The sequence below is a fragment of the Alosa sapidissima genome, chromosome 2 (assembly GCF_018492685.1).
Source record: "Alosa sapidissima isolate fAloSap1 chromosome 2, fAloSap1.pri, whole genome shotgun sequence".
Taxonomy (NCBI): Eukaryota; Metazoa; Chordata; class Actinopteri; order Clupeiformes; family Clupeidae; genus Alosa; species Alosa sapidissima.
The window spans coordinates 3,557,503-3,580,499 of record NC_055958.1 but is presented as its reverse complement, the minus strand read 5'-3'; the positions used below and the strand labels follow the sequence as shown (position 1 = coordinate 3,580,499).

The window sequence follows — 22,997 nt, the reverse complement described above, 5'->3', positions numbered from 1 at the left end:
TACACTGTGATGAGGATGAGTGTGGTGAATTGTAGAGAGGATCTTGTATCTTTGCTCATGGAAAGTTACAAGACCTTATACAAGATCTTATACATGTATACATGTATAAACATCTTATGCTCATGGTTTTCATAAGATATTAGAGCTTGTGAAAGTGTGTATTAGAAGAATAGATGATGCCATGCTGTGACAGTATAATCAAGTGTAGGCCTAATTATGTTTATTAATAACTTTAATAGTAGTAAAAGAAGCTGTAGTAAAACTACTGCATTTGTATACCTGTTTTTCAAACAGAAACGCAAGCTAATTATGTAATTTACTTTTAAAAGTATTAAGAACCAACTGGAAATCAGAGTATTTGGCATAAAGGAGTTTTGAAAATCTGTGTTACAATGCAAGGATTAAAGTTTTCCGTCAATTTGATTTTAGAAATGTCATCGATGCTTTGGAAAAAACATAAACCATGAAAAAACGAACCACTTAACCGCTATGTTCGTATTTTCTTTGTTTAAAAACGTTGTATATGATGGCCTTGAAGTGAGTAACTGAATTGGCTGCACCATAAAGCATACAAGTTCGTGCATGCTCTCTGCAACGCAAACAGGATTTTGGTTCCGTAGCCAAGTAATTCTGCTAGGCTACATAACGTTGTAAACAGATAAATGTGTTTATTTGAAGCTCACATACAAATACTAGGTCAGCTTCAAGTAGGCATATTCACACTTAGGCTACGTGTCTACTTCAAGTAATAGCCTATAGGCTACGCACAATAGATTTTATTTTGTCATTGTTATAGCCTACTGAATGATGCAATTTTGGGTTATTTGAGAAAAAGATATTTAAGTATTTGAAATATTCTAAATGCAATCCCAATCTCAAACTACAATCCTTTTTCCAATCCTGCAAAAACAAAAAAAATCTAAATAGGCCTACGTATTTCAAATATATCTAATTAAAATAGTGCCCTGTCCTCTGGTTACACCACACCGGTGGGGCTGGAGGCCTTTTCACCAAAGATTCTAGAGCGGAGCTAAAATCTTTGCTTTTCACTATCCTCCCAACCCGTTAGGTGGCAGTATGGTATTTTGAGTGGAAAACACAGCGGAGAAGAAGCACCTTTCGTTTCCATAGTGACCAATCAGTTGTTTCTAGCCACCATCAACCAGTCTCTCTCACCCTAACTTAGCGAAAGCGCGCATAGCTTAACCAGATAGGATATCAATCTTCCTTTCTGTTCGAGTCCAGGTAAGCTATCTAACATGCTTGCAGTGTGTCATGTCATCATAGACAGTAAAAGATAGGTCATGATTCCATAGCTACGTTAGCATAATTGTCGCTAGCGTGCACAGATGTTAGCTAACGTTAGTTTATCCCAGGTTAACGATAGTGCTAGTGCTAGCTCTATCATTTGGTTAACTTTAATGTGCCTTTTAGGTGACTGGATATCTATCTTGTTAACCTCAGATCCCACAGGCGCCCTCCTCCTTTCCTAAATCATCTCTGTTTTGATGCTAACGTTAGAAGCTACTTGTGCTTGCTAGCTTGATAAAGTTGACCAGGTTAATGTTTCGTAACGTTAACCCCAGCAGCAGCAATCCCATGAAAAAAGTGTTTGTAACGTAACGTTCGCGGTAATCAGCTTGTTGCTGTTGGCTGCAAATTAACTGGAATCAGAACATTAACGTTATGTAAGTTGACGTTATAACATCAAACTTAGTGAACTGTCGTTAGCTGATAACATGTGCCAGAGAACCAACATAGGCAAACGTTCCATACATTCATTTAGGTAATATTAGCTAGCTTTATACATATTTGACCGTGTTCTGTAGGTACTTGGGCTCAGAAGTTGAACTACTGGTGCGGTTTTATATCAGGTCAGGATGTCGAGCGACCTGGTGGGCGTGTGGGAGGTTGCTCTGAGCGATGGAGTCCATAGGATCGAGTTTGAACATGGCACAACCACCGGGAAACGGGTCATCTGCATAGATGGAAAGGTAAGGGTACATATTTACCAACCTCAAAGGACACCTGCTTTCACCAATGTCATCAAAGTGTAAGTAGAGTCTAGTCCATGTGTGCTGTAGGCCGAAAGCATGACTACAAATTATGTGGACTCTGTGTGCTTTGTGAATAAATCAACTTACTATCTTACCATTAGGTTGTATTGAGCACAAACAAATCAATATGTAAGAGTAGTGAAGTCTTTATATCTTCCTCCTCTCTGTACAGGAAGTTCTACGAAGGGACTGGATGTTCAAACTGGTTGGGAAGGAGACGTTTTATGTGGGGAGCTCAGACACCAAGGCCACCATAAACATTGATGCGGTGAGCGGCTTTGCCTACGAGTACACGCTAGAGATCAATGGAAAGAGCTTGAAGAAGTATATGGAGAATCGCTCAAAGGTGACCAGTACTTGGCTGCTCAACCTAGATGGCACAGACTGCAGGGTTGTCCTGGGTAAGGCTTCACATTTTACCTTTCCATAAACTGCACAAAAGAGGGAACACTGGGCAGTTCAAATACAAAGAATGGCATGTGGTTGTGGCATAAATGGAGTTGAAACTGAGCTAGGCTCTGCACTGGGTGACAGTGGGTTCATTGGCAGCATGTGGTGTCATGCTTAAGCAGTGAGCCTGTCAGCAAGTTGCAAGGCTTGTGATCTCTTAATCTGATTACAGCACACCATCTGCATACAGTCAGCACCTGTCAACCACCTTGACTACCTGACTTACCATCAGATTGCCAGCTCTGTAAGACCAAATAAAACCAAGCTTCGTGGAGCCAGAGTAAGATGTCACATCTAGCTGTAAAATGCTGGTGTGGAGGAAGGCAATTGGCTGATGTCTAGAAGTTAAATGATACTCAATGGGGCCTTGATGCAGCCATAACACACATGAATACCTAAACACAGAGTAGACACGCATTCTCACATTCATATTCTAAACTTAAAGGTTGTATCAGCGATTTTAGGCCCAAAAAAGGCCCAAACATAAATGTTCACATTCATCTAATTTTTCCTAACAATCCGCTAGCTGTCTGCCCCATAAGCAGGCCATCAAAAAACGTGTCTCTGTAGGCAGCCTAGGCTCCGAGATCACAAAAACAATTGCTACCAACAAGGGTTGGCAACCCACTCAAAGGCAAAATAAAGTGTTTCAACCAATAACCGACGAGATGCGCGTTTAGGAGAGTTTTAATTGCACGGGAGGGAGGGGGAGGGAGTAGCGAGCTAGCTCTCTGTTTTGTTTGAACATCAACAGAAGTGACGTATCCCGATATCGCTGATACAACCTTTAAAACAATGTTCAAAAAACAATTTCAATGTTGTCACACGTGTATGCTTTTGTTAAAGTGATTTATTCATATTTTGAGTTTTGAATGAGTTTATTTCACAAATGTAAGCAAGAGAGGATCATCATGTATGTTGGTTGCTAGGCAGGATGGCGGGGGAGTGGTTTGTTTACAAAATTGCTTTCAACTGAGTGCCCCAGTGGCTGCAACTGGTACTGAGGGAAATGTTTGTTTTTCTTCAAGCCGCCATGGGATGGATGTTACACACCCTTGTACTCTGTGACTGATTGCAAGCATGCCTTTGTTAAACAGGCATTAAAGAAAGGCCCTTCAGGAAATATGTTGAAATCGCATATTGGCGGGTAGCAGATGTACTGTGCAGTTCAGCTTTCATTTCCCATATTTTGATAATAATAATTGTGTGATAACAATATTCACTATGTAGGCTATGCCTTGACAATTTCAGGATTTTTTTGTTCACTAATTTTAACAAGGGAGCATTATACATTTTAGTCACAAGATAGTGTATGGAGTGGTTTATAATTGTAATTGTTTCTTTTCTGTGTGCCCTAGTCATATTATTCTATCTGGTACAGAAGGACTTTTCCCTGTTAGTGGGGCTGTTAAGCTCAACGATCTTGCTTTTTATGAAAGAAGCATGAAACTTTCAGGGTTTGTTCTTGATGACCTAAGCTTTGATTTAAGATCTGGAGGCATTCTCAGTTTGACCTCTGAGGTCAGATAGAGGTAATTGACCTCTGTAATATGTTGTGACGCTACAGGTGAATGGGGAAAAAAAAATGTATTAAAAGTTGATGTAAATATGCAAATTAGGCCTTATCTCATTAAAAATGTGCTAATTTGCATACATTTTAGAAAACAAAATCAGATTGTCTGATAAAGCCAGGCTCAACATATTTTTTTCATTTTGTTGTCATATGAGATGGGGAAAAAATGACTGAGGGGTTTACGGACATCTACTTCTATTATCCTGTAATTCAACATCATTACGTGCAGTGAAGATCACTGGCAAAAGATCCAATGACTGGGCAAATCCAAGTACAAAATGTATCATTTCACCAAACAATTCCATATAAATATGGACATGACAAACATGTAGTCCTGCTTGAACTTGAGCTCCTATCAAAAAGTCACTACTTGAACTCCTATCACAAATCCCCAATGTAACATTGAACAGGTAACATATTAGCATTCTAAAATAGTACAGTAAAAGTTGTTGTAGAGGCCTTAGCTTTTGGGGGTAAGAAAAAGGCCTACAAAACAGCTTTAGTCACTGCAGTCACCAGCACAGAGTGCTGTGCACATTAATGCTGCCTTTTTGCATTTACAGTGCCCGGTACAACCCTTTTTACAACCACAGTGCACAAGCTCATAGCATGCCTGTGATGCCTCAGGGAGTGTTGTCCAACGTGGCTGCCAGCCTGCATCTGTATCAATCCATCCCCAGTCTGAAGGACTGGGTAACTGTGGGCTAGGAACCAAGGCAAGGTTCCATATTATGTTAGCCTGGTGCATTGCTCTTCTGATGTGTTGCCTCAAAGCAGCTTGTGTAGAGGGGATGTTTTCCAGGGATCTTGACCTCTGGCTAAAAAGTTGTTTCCTTGCCTCATTGACCTCTAAGCATGCACTTGTTCTGTCATAGAGTGGGAACCCTACTGTAGATCTAAGTCAAATGTAAAATTCCATGACTTTTCTCTGGCTTTCCCTGACAAAAAAAACTGAATTTCCATGACTTACTATATAATGAATAGTACAATATAGCGACCAATGATTTCAGAGTACCCGCATAGAGGTCAAGAATCGTTTTTAGAGCGGGAGATGAGGCATTGAATAAACACAGAGGGCTACTTAAAAAAGCCATACAGCTAATAACCAGATGTACACCAATTCTGCCTGGAAATGTATTTGTATTAATGTATTTTGGCAAGTATATTTTAAACTGCTACAACAAAATTCCCTGATATTCCATGACTGTGCTCCAAAAATGATCAAATTCCCTGACTTTCCATGTCTGGAATAGACTTTCTAAAATTCCATAATATTCCAGAAATTCCATGACCGTGGGAACCCTGTAGATCAGCACCACAAAACGTTCTAGTTGAGACAAGGAAAGATCACTCAACTCTTGTGGCATATGCAACATTTTATGGAAAGCCTCTGTAACTTCTGGATATACATGCCATGTATCCCAGGCAGTCTTTTTACCACGGCCACAGAATGCAGATGTTGTATCACAGCCATTGACACAATGCCACAGCATTGTGACATGTTGGTCTCTCGTTTGTTTCGAATCTCTGATTGGCCACCTGTTTGCTCGAAGTGTTCATGTCACCCTTCCCCTGCTGTTTTTATCATTATTGCCACACCCCCCCCCCCCCCCCTCCCCGAATAAATACCCTGTTATATATATATGCAGGATAACAGAAGTAGATGTTTTGCCAGTGATCTTCACTGCACTTAATGATGTTGACCCCTTAGAGTGCTATCAATGAGTTCCTCATGCCCAGAAACATGGAAAAACATATTTAGTTTACATTTCTATCACATTTAGATCCTAAGATACACCCATTTCTAATTTCAGGCCTAGAAATTTCATATCACAGTGGTACAGGTGAATTACAGGATAATAGAAGTAGATGTCCATAAACCCTCAGTAATTATTTTCCCCATCTCATTTGACAACAAAATGAAAAAAAAATATTTTGAGCCTGGCTTTATCAGACAATCTAATTTTGTTTTTTAAAATGTATACAAATTAGCACATTTTTATGAGATAAGGCCTAATTTGCATATTTTAACATTAAATATATAAAAAACTTTCAATACATTTTTTTCTTAGCTTAACATGACTAATCAACTGAGAAAGTTTCATGGTGATATATATTATTATTTTTTCCCCCCAATTCACCTGTAGCTTCACAACATATTACAGAGGTCAGTGACCTCTATCTGACCTCAGAGGTCAAACTGAGAATGCCTCCAGATCTTAAATCAAAGCTTAGGTCATCAAGAACAAACCCTGAAAGTTTCATGCTTCTTTCATAAAAAGCAAGATCGTCCCTATTTTAAAAGCTTAACAGCCCCACTATGTAGCCAACATGGGACTTTCCCCACCTTTGGACTCTGTGATTGATTGCACACATGCCTTATCTTGAACTGGACATTGTAAACTGATGTGCTGTTTCTCTTCGCAGTGGTCAGCTGGTTTATACAATTTAACATGAGCCCTTTATTGAAGTTGTGTAGGTCTATTGCAGCTTCTGGTTGTTGTTGCTTGTCTAATTACACTTAATTAACAATCCATAAACTATAGCATTTGTCAGCCATCAACTGAATACATGAGTTGCTAAACCTAATGGCTACCTCCTCTGTAAAACACATGTCCCTCATTTCCTCCTGAAGGTTGCACACTGAAGAAGGCACGCGCCGAAACGTATCTGTGCAAATAAAAGTATATGCACAGGGCCTCTCTCCTACTTTATGTATTCTAACTATCCAGGCCAGCACTCTTAAAGTTCAAAAGTAGACACACTGAGTGAAGCCTGCTCCTATCCTCACTTCCCTCATTTACTCATGCTCATCAGCTGACATTATCCCAAGATATGGGATGGTCGACATTTTGAAGTAGTGATTTACAGTCCTGGTCCACATGAGTTGACTAATGTTGCAGTGTTACTTCACTTGGTTTTTAACTGTTGGAATTTCCTTAACACTTTCCAGAGAAAGATACCATGGACATTTGGTGCAATGGACAAAAGATGGAAACAGCTGTGAGTATCTATCAGCCCAACTACAGAGCAGCAGAAGCCAAGTGAACGCTACCTCCATATACTTTATACATTGGACTACTACTTCATTGAAGATATTTTAAATGTATTGCAAAAAACACTTGTACACAAGTGTTGAATGTGTAGAATGCTCATTCTGAAATAGATAGTTGGGATGTACTGTATGTTAAAGGAGAATTCCGGTGTGATATTGACCTAAAGTGTATTGAAACATGATACCGAGTGTGAACGTATGTCTCATAGCCCATCTCGGCTTGTCCCCTGCACTCCAAAATCTGGCGCTAGTTAGCCGATGCTACCAACAGCTTTTTCAATAGTGGTGCTTCGGCATCGGGCTAGCCATGCAAATAAATCAAGACGATTTATACAGACAGTATCTTCACGAAGTTTAGCGTTTGCAGCCATCTTGAATTTAGTCACGATAAGTCGAGCAACGAGTAAGAATGAACAGGTAATAATAATAATAATATTATTAAATATATTATAATAATAATTCAGTGGAAATGCATGGATTCCAGTTGCTGCTACTGGAAGAAACTGGAATCCATGCCTTTCCACAGAATTATTTTTGGAATCTGATCCCTCATCATACTTGTTCATTCTTACTCGTTGCTCGACTTATCGTGACTAAATTCAAGATGGCTGCCAACGCTAAACTTCGTGAAGATACTGTCTGTATAAATCGTCTTGTAAGTAAACTACCAGTGCTTTTTCAAAGTTCTCAATGTCTCGTTTTAAATGTCAGGGCCCTCGGAAGTCTACCAATGAAGTGTGGAGATACATTGAGCCTCGTAAATGGGTGTAAAACAGTGATTTATTTGCATGGCTAGCCCGATGCCGAAGCACCACTATTGAAAAAGCTGTTGGTAGCATCGGCTAACTAGCGCCAGCCGGAATTCTCCTTTAATTAAGCTCTTTTGGCCTTTAGTGAATGTCCTACAAACAAATGAAAGGCAAATTGTGCACAAAGTATAAGTAGGCCTAAAACTGAAATAATGACCACCATTGTGCTATTTGGCAGGTTGAAAGCAAACTTGCAATGTCTTCTATTTTGAGACGGTGTTAATACAGCACTACTGTAGTACACCAGTCTAATCAGCAGACTGTGTGCAGTATCTACACCGTTGAATACTTGAACGCAGGTATTGTTGGAACATGCATTCTTTTAAATTACCTCTCTCTGTCTTCCGACCCTCTCCTTCACTTACACAGGGCGAGTTTGTGGACGATGGCACAGAAACACATTTTACCCTGAGTGACCATGACTGTTGCATCAAGGCTGTCAGCAGTGGTAAAAGAAGAGACGGCATCATCCACACGCTCTTAGTTGATGGCAACGAGGTGGCAGAATGCACAGAGTAATGAGAGAAAGAGGAGTGAGAGAGAAGAGAGAGAGGAGAGAGAGAGAGGAGTGAGAGAGAGGAGTGAGAGAGGAGAGAGAGGGTAAAGAGTGAGAGAGGAGTGAGAGAGGAGAGAGAGGGTAAAGAGTGAGAGAGGAGAGAGAGAGGAGAGAGAGGGTAAAGAGTGAGAGAGGAGAGAGAGAGGAGAGAGAGGGTAAAGTTATACAGGTTTTGAATGAGAGAGAGAGCATTGGCTGTTGATGACAAAAGATTAGCCATACAAGCAACACATTTTAAAGGTCCAACATTTCAAAGTCTTCAGGCGCACAAAAACTGCAAACAGAAGTATAGACTGAGGTGTGCATCACCAGCATGAAATCGATTCATAGTGGTCTGATTGGGAACAGAAAGATGTTAACCAGTTCAGCTAAGCCAGTCTTGCATGAATAGCCATGTTGGTCGGATGTGGAGACAGAGAAAGGCAATAACATCTCCCACATCTTAGGAATTCCTTAGGAAGTGCACTTCGCTGTCACTGTGTTTTTCAATTCATTATGTGCTGAGAGACATTTATACAGCCTGACAAGGCCTCTGTGTTTACTAGTTCAGACTTTAACAATGTGCCAGTCTTGCTATTTTATCTTCTCAGTTGTTAAACAGTGGTAGTTTATACACTAGTAGTCTTGGTGTCTTTATTTGAGTTGACTGGAAATAAGGAATGGAATGCATTTGTTTTGTAACCCGCACATATACACTGAAATGTGACGTTCCCACTGCATTTGTTTTGTAACCCGCACACATTCACTGAAATGTGACGTTCCCACTGCATTTGTTTTGTAACCCGCACACATACACTGAAAATGAGGGCATCTATAGTGCAGCTATTAAGCCACTGTCCTTGACAGTGTTTACAGTGTATGTCAATACTTTTATTGTAGTATAGACATATGTGGACTGACTGTTTTAGGTCCTTGTGGTTACTGAACACTGCTGTTAGCGTTAACACAATATCAACAATTACACAATTTAACCCCTCTAGTCCTGACCCAGTCTCATGTAGGAAAAAAAACTTTATCATGACTGTAATTTTTCTTCTCTAGAGACTTGCCTCAGCCATGGAAAAAATGTGACCTGTGTTTGAGTATTTTATTTGCAAACATAGTCAAAAGTGTCATGTTTGTACCTACTACATACAAATACTGTAGAAATGAACCAGCCAACAGATATTTTTGTCATTTTACTGACTTTAAAAACACATACAGTATATGGCTATTTTATATAATTTACCCAGATATATTATAAAAGTTGAGGTTGTATATTGTGGCTGGTGATTAACTACCAGTTATTGGGTTGTTGGGTAAAGGAGTAGATATTCTTGTATTGTCTCAAGAAGGCTCTAAGAGATAGATTTTGTTTATTGTTTGTTTGTTTTTGTTTAGCAAATGATTGTAATGTATACATACAACAATGTTATATGTATCATGATTACTTCTTGTTACAAATATGTGTGCTACAATCACAACTGTGAATGTATAATAAAACCTTTGAATTTGTTTATTTTTAGTTGTAATGCATCATTCCATTTAAGACTAACACATATTCTCCTTCAGATTCATTGATGTTCTTGAGAGATGAAAGAATGTTTTCATGACCACACAACCAATCAAAACCATATTAATTATATATTTCATGACAGGATTAGTGTACTGAATTCAGGTTCAGACTGAATTCAGGTTCCCCCCCCCCCCCCCCCCCCCCCCCCAGATATTTGCACTACCCTATCACATCCATAGTGTTCTATCTATTTATTTACAAATATACATACTTACATATAGCCATTTTCTACTGCTCTTCATACTATTCATCCTGCACATACACTTATTCTTACTACTCTTATAATGTTACTGTTTCTGCACATAGCTGTACACTCTGTATATCTGTCTATATTTTTCATACTGAATATCCATATTTATTCTGTTTTCTCATTTATATAATGTTAATATACTGCAGATTAGTGATGGGCAAATGAAGCTTTGGTGAACCACTGAACCACACAGGGGGTCAAGAGCGTGCAGATTAGACAATCTTTGGATTAGCTTCGGCATGTTAGCATACGCCATTTTCAAATATGGCGCTGCATGGAGCATTTGGAACCAGCTCCATGCACGAAAATCCGTGTTGGGCACGAGCTCTCATGCGCGTACATGTTGGGCGGGTACCTATCCGGCGGCTACAGCCAAACGTTATTCAGTGCGTATTTCTTGAGGAGCCTATGAGAAGACGTGCATAGCCTATTATATGGTTGTTTATCCATCATATGACAAATAAAGAAATTCTATTGATCTTGTTTCGTTGTTGTTTGTCCAGAACAAACATAGCCTAAACATGATTAAAGACAATAAATTACACAACCGCGGCATAAAGACTTTGTCTCGTTGCACCATGGGTCTCCAACAGCCAACCTATAGCCGCCCCCTGGAGCCCCCTTTGGAGCTTGCCAGAGGCTGAAGCACTGGGCTACTACATTTAAACACAATTATTGCCGCGAGGCATTCCAGCCTACGAATTTAATAAAAAGTAAACCATGCATAATTTAAAAAAAAAAAAAACTCAATTTAGGCTACTTCGCTATGCAATCAGGTTTCCATTAGAGCACCGCGCACGTTTAATGAATGAAGGAAAGGCCTTGTCTCGCAATAAACAGCTGGAAATTCCAACACTTTTTCAACTACACGAATTACAGTGATCATCAAATACCCTCTAGATTTAAATGCCCATCAGTCTCAACATTTAACTAGCCTATATAATAAAAGTCAAAAAGTAAATTAAATCCCATACCAAAACCGAAAATCGTCTGCGTTTGATAGTATGCCGCTCCAAACAAAACGCATGTCTCACAATAACGTACAATGTAAGAAATAAAGGTCTGCCTCGAATAAGCCTACCTCAAATAAATAGTGCCTGTGCTTTGCAGCCTAAGTAAATAGCAGACCCTGGACATAATTTAGGATTTACGGAAAGTATGCAATCATACGATGTTGGACGCCTGGCGATTACGCCTGTTTGAGTCGTGATTCACTCGGATCTTTCACCCGTATCTTTAAATTAACCCATGAGTTGCGAGTCTCTAGTATCATTAACTCGGATCAGTTGAGTCCTACTACAATTCAATCTAAAACGATAAACAGCGCCACACAAACCTCTTGCAATTAGCTAGCCTACTAGCCATCATAGCTGCCAAAAATGTAACAATTTCGTAAGTAGGATAACCACAACTCAACCACAACTCAAGCGACTGAGTGAGCAGGCAGTCTGAGATAACTGGTTAACTTCCCGCAGAGCCGGGTTAGTCGGATCAGCCGGCCGGTTGGTCTACATTGAGTACGAGTCGGCTACGGCTACGTTGTCATGAGTGGCTGTAGACGAGCGAGTAGCTCCTCCTCAAAGTGAAAAGCAATTCCACAACAAAAGCCATTCTTTACCTCTTAAATAACATTCAATGTTCTGCATGTAGCCTAGGCATACTTTAGATTTGGTGTATAGATGTAGCATATTAAAATGCAATTAGGTCGCGCAGACAGTCCGAAACATTGCACGCTCTTAATGGAGCTGCTTTGTATACCCGGGTTAGATCGCTGGGCCGGGCGGTTACGTTATGAGTGCGAGTCAGCCGAATCAGCCGGCTACGTTGTCATGAGTGGATCAGTAGACGAGCGAGTAACTCCTCGTCAAGGTGAAAAGCAAATCCACAACAAAAGCTATTCTTTCACTTCTGAAATAACATACAATGTTCTACACGTAGGCATAGCCTAGGCCTACTTTTAAATGCAATTAGGTCGCGAAGACAGTCCGAAACTTTGCAAGCTCTATATGGAGCTGCTCAGGCTAGCCGGGTCAGTTGGATCAGCAGTACGCCTGTTTGAGTCGTGATTCACTCGGATCTTTCACCCGTATCTTTAAATTAACCCATGAGTCGCGAGTCTCTAGTATCATTAACTCGGATCAGTTGAGTCCTACTACAATTCAATCTAAAAACGATAAACAGCGCCACACACAAACCTCTTGCAACATTTAGCTAGCCTACTAGCCATCATAGCTGCCAAAAATGTAACAATTTCGTAAGTAGGATAACCACAACTCCACAAATCAACTCAAGCGACTGAGTGAGCAGGCAGTCTGAGATAACTGGTTAACTTCCCGCAGAGCCGGGTTAGTCGGATCAGCCGGCCGGTTAGGCTACATTGAGTACGAGTCGGCTACGGCTACGTTGTCATGAGTGGCTGTAGACAAGCGAGTAGCTCCTCCTCAAAGTGAAAAGCAATTCCACAACAAAAGCCATTCTTCACCTCTTAAATAACATTCAATGTTCTGCATGTAGCCTAGGCATACTTTAGATTTGGTGTATAGATGTAGCATATTAAAATGCAATTAGGTCGCGCAGACAGTCCGAAACATTGCACGCTCTTAATGGAGCTGCTTTGTAAACCCGGGTTAGTCGGATCGCTGGGCCGGGCGGTTACGTTATGAGTGCGAGTCAGCCGAATCAGCCGGCTACGTTGTCATGAGTGGATCAGTAGACGAGCGAGTAACTCCTCGTCAAGGTGAAAAGCAAATCCACAACAAAAGCCATTCTTTCACTTCTGAAATAGCATACAATGTTCTACACGTAGGCATAGCCTACTTTAAAATGCAATTAGGTCACGAAGACAGTCCGAAACATTGCAAGCTCTGTATGGAGCTGCTCAGGCTAGCCGGGTCAGTTGGATCAGCAGGGCGGGCCGGTTACGTTGTTATGAGTGCGAGTCAGCCGAATCAGCCGGCTACGTTGTCATGAGTGGATCTTTAGAGGAGCGAGTAACTCCTCGTCAAGGTTAAAAGAAAATCCACAACAAAAGCCATGCGTTCACTTCTGAAATAACATATATTCTGCACGCATAGCCTACTTTAAAATGCAATTAGGTCGCGAAGACAGTCTGAAACATTGCAAGCTCTGTATGGAGAGTAGGCTAGCCAGTCGGATCAGCCAAGCGGGCCGGTTACGTTGTTGTTGTTATAAGTGCGAGTCAGCCGAATCAGCCGGCTACGTTGTCATGAGTGGATCTTTAGAGGAACGAGTAACTCCTCGTCAAGGTTAAAAGAAAATCCACAACAAAAGCCATGCGTTCACTTCTGAAATAACATATATTCTGCACGCATAGCCTACTTTAAAATGCAATTAGGTCGCGAAGACAGTTGCAATGTCCGAAACATTGCAAGCTCTGTATGGAGTTGCTTGAGTAGGCTAGCCTACCTGGGTCATTTGGATCAGCCGCGGGCGGACCGGTTACATTATGTTGTTATGAGTGCGAGTCAGTCGAATCAGCCGGCTACATTGTCATGAGTGGATCTGTAGACGAGCAAGTAGCCTAGTTTCTACTCGTGTCAAGGTGATAATAATAATAGGCCTAATGAGAATAGTAGTAGTAGTAGTAGTAGTAGTAATAATAATAATAATAATAACAATAATAATAATTTAGTCACTGCAGGGCATTTCTACGTTCCTGTTTCTATGTCTACATTGAAAGTCAATTGCTTAGGCTAGGTTAAGACAATAAATAAACAGTCTGGCTCAAACTGCTTTCTTTCCCGTGAGTGGGTGGAGATTTTGATGCTATTATATTAGGCTATTTTATATTATATTATATTATATTATATTATATATGATATTATATTAGGCTACCTAACATGATATATATATATATATATGTATAGCTATGATTAATAGGCTAATAATATTAGTTGCCTAGTAGGCCTATTAGCTGCCTATAATACTTATTAGAATAGATTCCTAGTAGCCTACTATTAGTATATAGTAGTGGTAATAAACATTGTAGCAGAGTAGCATTAGACCTAGGCAAATTTTCTATTGTTAACAAAACAACAACAAATAATTAATTATTATAATATAGGCTACCCTCCCTGTCAATAAGATCAAAGTTTCTGAACATGAGCACCAAAAAGATGAACAATGTGTGGATGCACTTTGACCAGGAGACCAAAACTCTTAGGCTAAATGCAAGTACTGCAAAAACCTGGTTTCAAATCATGGAGGATCCACATCCAACATGAGAAGGCAGTTTACGAAATGAAGCACCCCACTGCACTGCTTGAACGTAGGACTGAATTTCTTTGCGATTTAGCAATACTGACTCAAGTGACAAGTGACTCGTTCAACCCGGATCAGTTTAGTGAGTGACTCAGAATAACCCGGATCCTTAAAAGGAATCGAGTTTGACAGGCCTAATCAGCAGGGCGGGCCGGTTACGTTGTTATGAGTGCGAGTCAGCCGAATCAGCCGGCTACGTTGTCATGAGTGGATCTGTAGACGAGCGAGTAACTCCTCGTCAAGGTGAAAAGCAAATCCACAACAAAAGCCATTCTTTCACTTCTGAAATAACATATATTCTGCACGCATAGCCTACTTTAAAATGCAATTAGGTCGCGAAGACAGTCTGAAACATTGCAAGCTCTGTATGGAGAGTAGGCTATCCAGTCGGATCAGCCAAGCGGGCCGGTTACGTTGTTGTTATGAGTGCGAGTCAGCCGAATCAGCCGGCTACGTTGTCATGAGTGGATCTTTAGAGGAACGAGTAACTCCTCGTCAAGGTTAAAAGAAAATCCACAACAAAAGCCATGCTTTCACTTCTGAAATAACATATATTCTGCACGCATAGCCTACTTTAAAATGCAATTAGGTCGCGAAGACAGCAATGTCCGAAACATTGCAAGCTCTGTATGGAGTTGCTTGAGTAGGCTAGCCTACCTGGGTCATTTGGATCAGCCGCGGGCGGACCGGTTACATTATGTTGTTATGAGTGCGAGTCAGTCGAATCAGCCGGCTACATTGTCATGAGTGGATCTGTAGACGAGCAAGTAGCCTAGTTTCTACTCGTGTCAAGGGGATAATAATAATAGGCCTAATGAGAATAGTAGTAGTAGTAGTAATAATAATAATAATAATAATAATAATAACAATAATAATAATTTAGTCACTGCAGGGCATTTCTACGTTCCTGTTTCTATGTCTACATTGAAAGTCAATTGCTTAGGCTAGGTTAAGACAATAAATAAACAGTCTGGCTCAAACTGCTTTCTTTCCCGTGAGTGGGTGGAGATTTTGATGCTATTATATTAGGCTATTTTATATTATATTATATTATATTATATTATATATGATATTATATTAGGCTACCTAACATGATATATATATATATATATGTATAGCTATGATTAATAGGCTAATAATATTAGTTGCCTAGTAGGCCTATTAGCTGCCTATAATACTTATTAGAATAGATTCCTAGTAGCCTACTATTAGTATATAGTAGTGGTAATAAACATTGTAGCAGAGTAGCATTAGACCTAGGCAAATTTTCTATTGTTAACAAAACAACAACAAATAATTAATTATTATAATATAGGCTACCCTCCCTGTCAATAAGATCAAAGTTTCTGAACATGAGCACCAAAAAGATGAACAATGTGTGGATGCACTTTGACCAGGAGACCAAAACTCTTAGGCTAAATGCAAGTACTGCAAAAACCTGGTTTCAAATCATGGAGGATCCACATCCAACTAACTTCCCAAAATACATTTTTGGTAACATGAAATGGTGATTGTGAGGTGGTAAAGTTTTAATGTCTTTACTGTATATGGCTGTTTAGCCTTCTGACTCACTGCAACTATTGGTTGATCCACACAAATGTGCAACCCCCCCCCCCCCCCCACCCAAAGGAACTGAATCCACTTGTTTTATTGAAACCATGGTACCATAAGCTTCAAGAGTTGCATTCGGTTGTTGTGGAAATGGCAAGCAGTGGAAATGACTCGGCAGTGTAAAAACAATGTAACTTCAGTATGTCAGGGTCACAGTAGGAGTACTGATATGAAAGAAGCTGAGGCTGTATATTGTGGCTGACTAACTACTAAGGAATATATATTCTAGGATAGTTTCTAGGCCATGTGAGATTAATTTTGTTTATTTTATATCAAATGATTTCTATATGTATATGTATTATCAAACTTTAATTTGCTTGTATTGTATAATAATATCTTTGATTTTGTTATACAAACTCTCCATACTTCATTATCTTGTTTCGATTCTTAGAAGCTTGTGGGAAATGCATTAAAACAACGACCAATTAAACTGTCAATCAGTCAAACCAAAACTAATGATGATCTTTATTACAGGATTTGATCAGGCTTACATATCAACAGAAATCATCACCATTGTCACTAATGCTTCCATAAACCTTTCCAAATTAACAACTCTTTACACTTCTCTTAGAGTAAATTCACTATTTTCAGTAGACTGGCATTCTATTGCTCAGCAAAATGTGCAGTGCTCATTAATCCTACACTAGTAAACGAACATCAGACTATGGGAAATGATTGCGTAAGTCCTAGAAAATATCTTAGTGTTATGACAATAAAAGCAATCCTTTCAAGTGTACACACACTCTGAACTGTAAATATTTCAATTATAGATAGATAAAGGAAGAAAGATAAATTGTAAATATAATTCAGGATTTTTAAATTTTTACAGAGCATTCATCATATGGTGAAAATTATATCAGGAAACTATCCACTGTCGTTAAGCAGTTTGTATCGATTTTGTCGATTTAGCATTTGTTTTGGACTTATGTTACTTATGTGCACTGCTTGTTTTTTTGCAAGTGTAAATGTACAGTGGCAGAGCCTGGTGACCATTAAAGATCACAAAGGTATCTATGCCTCCTGACACACTGTCATAGCGGATCAGGGGATCACTGCTGAGTGATGGTGGAACTATAAAATCTGGTGACCCAGAGGTGTTACTGCCAGTGAGAACATCTGCTTTGATGATGTAGACATACTCCTCCTCCTTCGTCCCTTTCCATAACTTCATGGCAGATTTAACACTGGCAGTGAAGTAGATGCCCTCCCCAAATGCTTGCTCTGAAGGGAACAGGAGAGACAATGACAGTAATTCAAAAGGATAACATACATCAGGCTTTAAAAAGAGGCAGTGTAATTCCAATAAACTTGAGGAAATACTCCAGCACAGCAACATACTGTTTGTAACTGATAAAATTGAGCCTGCACTGAGACACTAACACCAGCGCAGATTCAGACAGACTGGAAAATCCTGTCTGTCCTGACAATAGGTGTGTTTAGCCATCTAAGTCTGTCAACATCTTTAAGCATTATGTCAGGATTAGGCCTACTGCAGAATCAATGCCACACATACCGTCAGGTGGGGCATACTCTCTCTGAAAGCCCACCCAGCTGACCAACTGGCAAAACTGTGCCGACACACGCTGGTACAGGGGTCTGGGTTTGTCTGAGATGCGTTTTCTGCTCAACTCAAAGTGCTGCATCAGGGCGTAGTTCTCCACTGTTTCCATCTGACAACACAACAAACCACATTCCATTAGTTCCACGGAACAGCCATGCAGTATTAAATCCATTTTGGTCTGTACCATGAAGGAAAAACTAATTCAACAATATCAACCATATATTTTCTGAAAGCTTTTATCCTTAGGATGTGATCTCACATGACATGAGACATGTCACACCCTCCTCATTAGTATGCTGCCCATGCGTAATACATTGGGTATTGGTATATGGCTGATACCTTTTTGGGCTGCCATTCATAGAAAACTGATTCAACCACCTAAACTATACATTTTCTGAAAGCATATACCCTCAGGGTGTGATCAAAGACATTTCTCACCCTCCCCTTACTTTGCTGCCCGTCCATAATACATAGGGTATGAGTAAATCAGGTAATAATAATAATAAATTTAATTTAGAAAAGCGCCTTTTAAGTTCCCAAGGACACTGTACAATTAGGTATAGGCAAGGAAGTACATAAAGCATGCAATCACATCCATGGTTGGATTCACTGACAGTATGGACAGTACATACAGGCAGAGACAATGAGAGAACAAGCATATAGGAAAAACACAAACACAAGTTGGACATGGATACAAGGTACATAAAATGCCAAGATGCAGAGGAAACATAAAACATACTCAGAGGACATACAGTAGTACACTGAGCACAAAGTGAAAACCAGGTACTTGGCTGGTACCTTTAGGTCTGTGCTATGTCTCATAGCTCATCTCGGCTTGTCCCCTGCACTCAGAAATCTGGCGCTAGTTAGCCGATGCAACCAACAGTTTTTCGATGTGGGGGTACCTTGAGGAAGTTTACCGTTCACCGCCATCTTGAATTTAGTCACGATAAGTCGAGCGACGAGTATGAATGAACAGGTATGATAAGGGATCAGATTCCAAAAATAATTCCGTGTAAATGCATGGATTCCAGTTGCTGCTACTCGTAAATGGTGTAAAACAGTGATTTATTTGCGAGGCTAGGCCGATGCCCGAGGCACCCCCATCGAAAAACTGTTGGTAGCATCGGCTAACTAGCGCCAGATTTCTGAGTGCAGGGGACAAGCCGAGATGAGCTATAAGAACATACGTTCACACTTGGTATCATGATTCAACACACTTTAGGTCAATATCACACCGGAATTCTCCTTTAATGAACATTGTACAGATTCATAATAACTCTACCTAGACAAGAGAAGAGTTTTAACTTACGCGGAGAGCATGAAGTCCAGCATCCTGAAACTCTCTGTGCGGCCCAGCAAAGTCCTTCACTTTTCGATCAAAGTATGACTTTATACCTGGCCATGGTGTAACTTGATAATTCTTGAAAAAGCCTATAAAAGATAACGTACACAGGGCTGTCAAGTTGTGTAACTCATAGATTAAGTATTAAAATGCAATATAACGTATTAAAAGTGGTATATGGCCCAAATGTGACTTACAAATTCTTTCAATTTTGCATTTCACGGGTGCATGTTTTGTTTTCACCACCATAGACCCAAAGTCGACACTGATGTCATCAATTTTACACTCCCCAGTGCCTGCAAGATAGGCCTTTTCCAGGGCAGCATTGATCTCTGGGTTTTCCAGCTGAGGGCAATCCTTGCATCTCCAGCGCACAAGGGGATACAGCATGGCCGCTTCCTCAGCCAGCACATGAGCCTCCTGTACCTTACAGCACATGGCCTCCACCTCCAGCACTGCAGCGCTGACTCCTGAAGGGGTTCCCATGATGTTGATGCCAGCCTGGCCATCAGTGAAGAACACCTGGAACCCAACCTGGAAATTGTCTTGAATGGACAGCAGCTCCTTATGCTCACGCTGACCAAAATGTAGGACAAAGTTATTTTTTATGCTGTAGACAGCTTCTTTGTCTCTGAGTATGTTCACCACATCATTTATCCATCTCTTGGCGGCACGCAGGGCCTCAGGAAAATCGGCCCGGATCTCAATTGATGGAGTGTGAATGCTGTCTGTTTCCTCATACATTAAATATTCTACATTGAAGGAAGGGTTTTGTTAGATAATATGCAGGTACAGTGATATACAGTGTGTTTCGTTGTGTATTGTTTCATTACTTTTTCATTACATTTTTATTACTATGGCTATAGTATGCACATTACAAAGTTACTATTTAATTGTTACTGGAAATGCTGATTTGTTTACTTTGAGGGTTCAATAGTCCATCACAATTAATGTATATACAATATGTTTTACCATAGTTGCCCACATGTGAAGTGCTGGCAGAAGGCTTTGACTGCTGCAGCGATGCATGCTTTTTTGCAAAAGCCTGCAAAAGAAATACAACACTAGTTGACATGGAGGACCATGCTTGTTTAAAATAACTTGTGTTGTTACCTTGGAATTTAAATTCAAGGCCTGAGTGAAGTGAACGATAAAAATGACCACAAAGATGGCAGAAATAAACACCTGGAATGTGTCCTCTTCTAAAGGGAATATCACAAAGTGTACATCCATCCGGGATCCCATGTATGACCTAGAAAATTGTTTCACTGCTTCTGTCATGATATCCGCCACCTCACTTTTCCTGAAGTTCAGCACACCACATCCAATTGCAGGAAAGGCAATGGACGTACAACCGTCTGCCTCTGCCATGCGCAAGCAGGCTGAGATAACACCACTAAGAATCTGTTATAAAGAATTTATTTATATATATAAAAAAAGTATTATAATAAAGTAATGTGACACGGTTACAGCTTATAATACACAGTTACAACACATCAGACTAATTCTAAGATGGAGGAATAATGCCCACAATTACCAGCGCCTGAGGCCAGCAGAGGAGATTATACTGTATGTCACATACCTGTTCTGCTGTCCTGGATCCTGGTGCCCCTTTTTGTACACAAAGTACATGATACACAAAAAGTGAACCCAGGTTGTATCCTTCAGTTTTCAGTACATCACCCGACTTGCACGTCAAACGATACTTTGAAATCTCCTCCTGAAGCTTTTGGCCAGCTTCAGTTAAAATGGCGTTGGTCACTGCCCCACTGCACAACATCAGATCAGTAGAGGTGGAGTTCACAATAATATGTGTCTGATCAGAAGGAAAAAATGTTTGCAGTGTTTCCCATACATTGACTTATTTGTGGCGGCCCACCACAATATCAACATTGACCACCACACAATGATTTTCCAGGTTGTACTAAATTGTGCTTAAATCTGGTTAGCATCACAACCACAGTGTACTAATTTGTTAAAAACTGTATTCAAGTTAATTCTGCAAACCAACCACCACAAATGGAATTCGATTCTGTGGGAAACACTGGTTTGGGTACAAGATATTATATTTTTAATTGGTGAGCAAGATTCTAAATTTTCACACATCATATATGAGTAATACTCACAGTAATTAATCCTTATACATATTTATTACCTTTTGCTTTTCAATGCGTCCTTTACTGATGTGCAGTGTCACTTTGCCCAGTTCCACAGGAGATATATCAGAACTCCTTCCTGCCCCAGAGTAGGAGGCTTTAGGAGGGTCAAGGATCTCTTTGCAGGCCCTCACCATCTCAGACACAGTACGTTCATCGTGGTTTACCAGACGGACATCCAATAACTTATTTTTTCCATAGCCATCATATTTTTTCACTGTGTTCACAATGATATTGGCACAGTGATCCAAAGGAAAATTAAAAATTCCAGAACTAAGAGCTGGAATAGCAACTGACTGAAGATTCTCTTTCTCCACTATTTTAAGGATATTGTCAATGGCTTCTGACAAGTATTTGGAAGCGTGCTGAATTTCCTTTGGACTAGCATTCACCTTTACTTCTGGACCTACAGCATGTATTATCTTCTTGGATGGCAGTTTTCCAGCTGATGTGACCACTGCCTTTCCTGTGAATACCTTCCCTCTACTTTTTCTGATCTTGTCACTCTCTTGCTGAATAACTGGACCACCAGCATTGGCAAGAGCGAAAGCAAGACCTCCAATATGTCTCAGATCTTCATTGGCAGCATTCACCACAGCATCGACTTCATGAGTTGTGAGGTCATCTTTCCACACGGATAGCTTGAGGCCCTTTGGGAGACGAATGGAGTACCTCTGTTCTGGGGTGACTTTTGATTTTTTAGCAGCGTTGGAGGAGGTTGCATTCATTCCATGTAATTTAACCGTGCACCTAAATTTGATGTGCACGGCTGTGCATAAGGCTTGCCCACACTGACCCACAACCTGGGCCTCTTCTTTTTCTAGTGGAATACAACTTGCCATGGTGAAACACTTGAAAGAAAATAACCTGAAAACAAATGTCACAGCAAACATGTAATGTAATGCAAATGTATTGACAGTCACACAGCATAGGCACGCACTCACTCACACATTTCCTTCTCTTTCACGAAGTAGATCTACCTATGCGAAATGTATAGCTAATTGTCTGATTGGTTTAAACACGCACAGTTTTGAGTAGGCTAGGGACATGCTTTTATTGTTCACTATAAATTGCATGCAGCTTACAGCTAAATATCAGGTCCATTGCTTTAAATGTCAGATTCCCACACTGATTTAATTCCACAATAGCCTGTAGGTAAAGCTATTTGAACTGTGGGCAGACTAGCAAATAGGCTACAAAGCGTTCACCAGCGCTTAAATTAAGTTCTCCAAGTGGAAAAGCGCACGGCGTTGACGTCATGTAGTGCACTTCGCGTTTTACAAAAGTCAAATGGCCCCCGTGTCTGATCGCGCCCTTGGTTAAACTAGGAAAAAAACTTAATCTTAAGCTACAACGTCGTGTAGATGATTAATAGTCACCGAAATCACTTAATCAGGCCTACTTTTCTAGAATCGAAACTAATGTTGGTCCGATAAACAGCTTCCGTGTTCTGCAACAGCCTACCGCGACAAAGTTATTGATTGAATGCTGTTTTCAAATGTCTTGTTTGTTTCAACAACTTTCATGCTCATCTGAAGCCAATGCCAAATATGCTAGCCATACTCCCCAAAACATTAAAGAACATTAACTTACTTCTCAATTAAGTCTCACGTTAGACATGAGGTTTTCGAAGACGCTGATATGATATGCTGTGTCAACTGCTCACCACCACCACCAACACAGTTAAGGAGAAATGAAAGCGAAACAGATGAAGAGACCAAGATAGACGAAGTTTGTT

At 40.2% G+C, this 22,997-nt stretch overlaps 2 protein-coding genes across 5 annotated transcripts; one reads left to right on the top strand and one right to left on the bottom strand.

Moving 5' to 3' along the window:
- The first annotated feature begins 1,080 nt into the window (after positions 1-1,080).
- On the top strand, positions 1,081-8,537 carry faima (Fas apoptotic inhibitory molecule a). Of its 4 annotated transcripts, XM_042074533.1 has the most exons (6): positions 1,081-1,245; positions 1,435-1,683; positions 1,875-1,994; positions 2,230-2,458; positions 7,034-7,083; positions 8,314-8,537. In XM_042074533.1, exons 3-6 carry the CDS (start codon positions 1,881-1,883, stop codon positions 8,461-8,463), a joined length of 543 nt encoding a protein of 180 aa, XP_041930467.1. In that variant the 5' UTR covers positions 1,081-1,245; positions 1,435-1,683; positions 1,875-1,880; the 3' UTR covers positions 8,464-8,537. The 4 variants fall into 4 exon arrangements, with proteins under 4 accessions (XP_041930467.1, XP_041930452.1, XP_041930459.1 ...); XM_042074518.1 differs by lacking the exon at positions 1,435-1,683 and having other exon boundaries at positions 1,830-1,994; XM_042074525.1 differs by lacking the exon at positions 1,435-1,683 and having other exon boundaries at positions 1,082-1,245; positions 1,880-1,994.
- An 8,101-nt stretch (positions 8,538-16,638) lies between these two features.
- On the bottom strand, positions 16,639-22,970 carry parp9 (poly(ADP-ribose) polymerase family member 9). The gene is made up of 9 exons (XM_042073537.1): positions 22,853-22,970; positions 21,259-22,126; positions 20,686-20,919; positions 20,289-20,507; positions 20,076-20,148; positions 19,301-19,855; positions 19,071-19,192; positions 17,711-17,867; positions 16,639-17,418 (listed from the first exon to the last, which is right to left on the bottom strand). Exons 2-9 carry the CDS (start codon positions 22,099-22,101, stop codon positions 17,126-17,128), a joined length of 2,496 nt encoding a protein of 831 aa, XP_041929471.1. The 5' UTR covers positions 22,102-22,126; positions 22,853-22,970; the 3' UTR covers positions 16,639-17,125.
- Between the last annotated feature and the right edge of the window lie 27 nt (positions 22,971-22,997).

Bases quoted from the DNA above. Each gene is read 5' to 3' on its own strand.
- faima (XM_042074518.1), top strand. From the start codon at position 1,881: ATGTCGAGCGACCTGGTGGGCGTGTGGGAGGTTGCTCTGAGCGATGGA. The intron at 1,995-2,229 runs GTAAGGGTACAT...CTCTCTGTACAG, and splicing joins TCATCTGCATAGATGGAAAG to GAAGTTCTACGAAGGGACTG. The intron at 7,084-8,313 runs GTGAGTATCTAT...TCACTTACACAG, and splicing joins GACAAAAGATGGAAACAGCT to GGCGAGTTTGTGGACGATGG.
- parp9 (XM_042073537.1), bottom strand. From the start codon at position 22,101: ATGGCAAGTTGTATTCCACTAGAAAAAGAAGAGGCCCAGGTTGTGGGT. The intron at 20,508-20,685 runs GTATGTGACATA...TCTTTATAACAG, and splicing joins GATCCAGGACAGCAGAACAG to ATTCTTAGTGGTGTTATCTC. The intron at 17,868-19,070 runs GTAAGTTAAAAC...TTGTGTTGTCAG, and splicing joins CTGGACTTCATGCTCTCCGC to ATGGAAACAGTGGAGAACTA.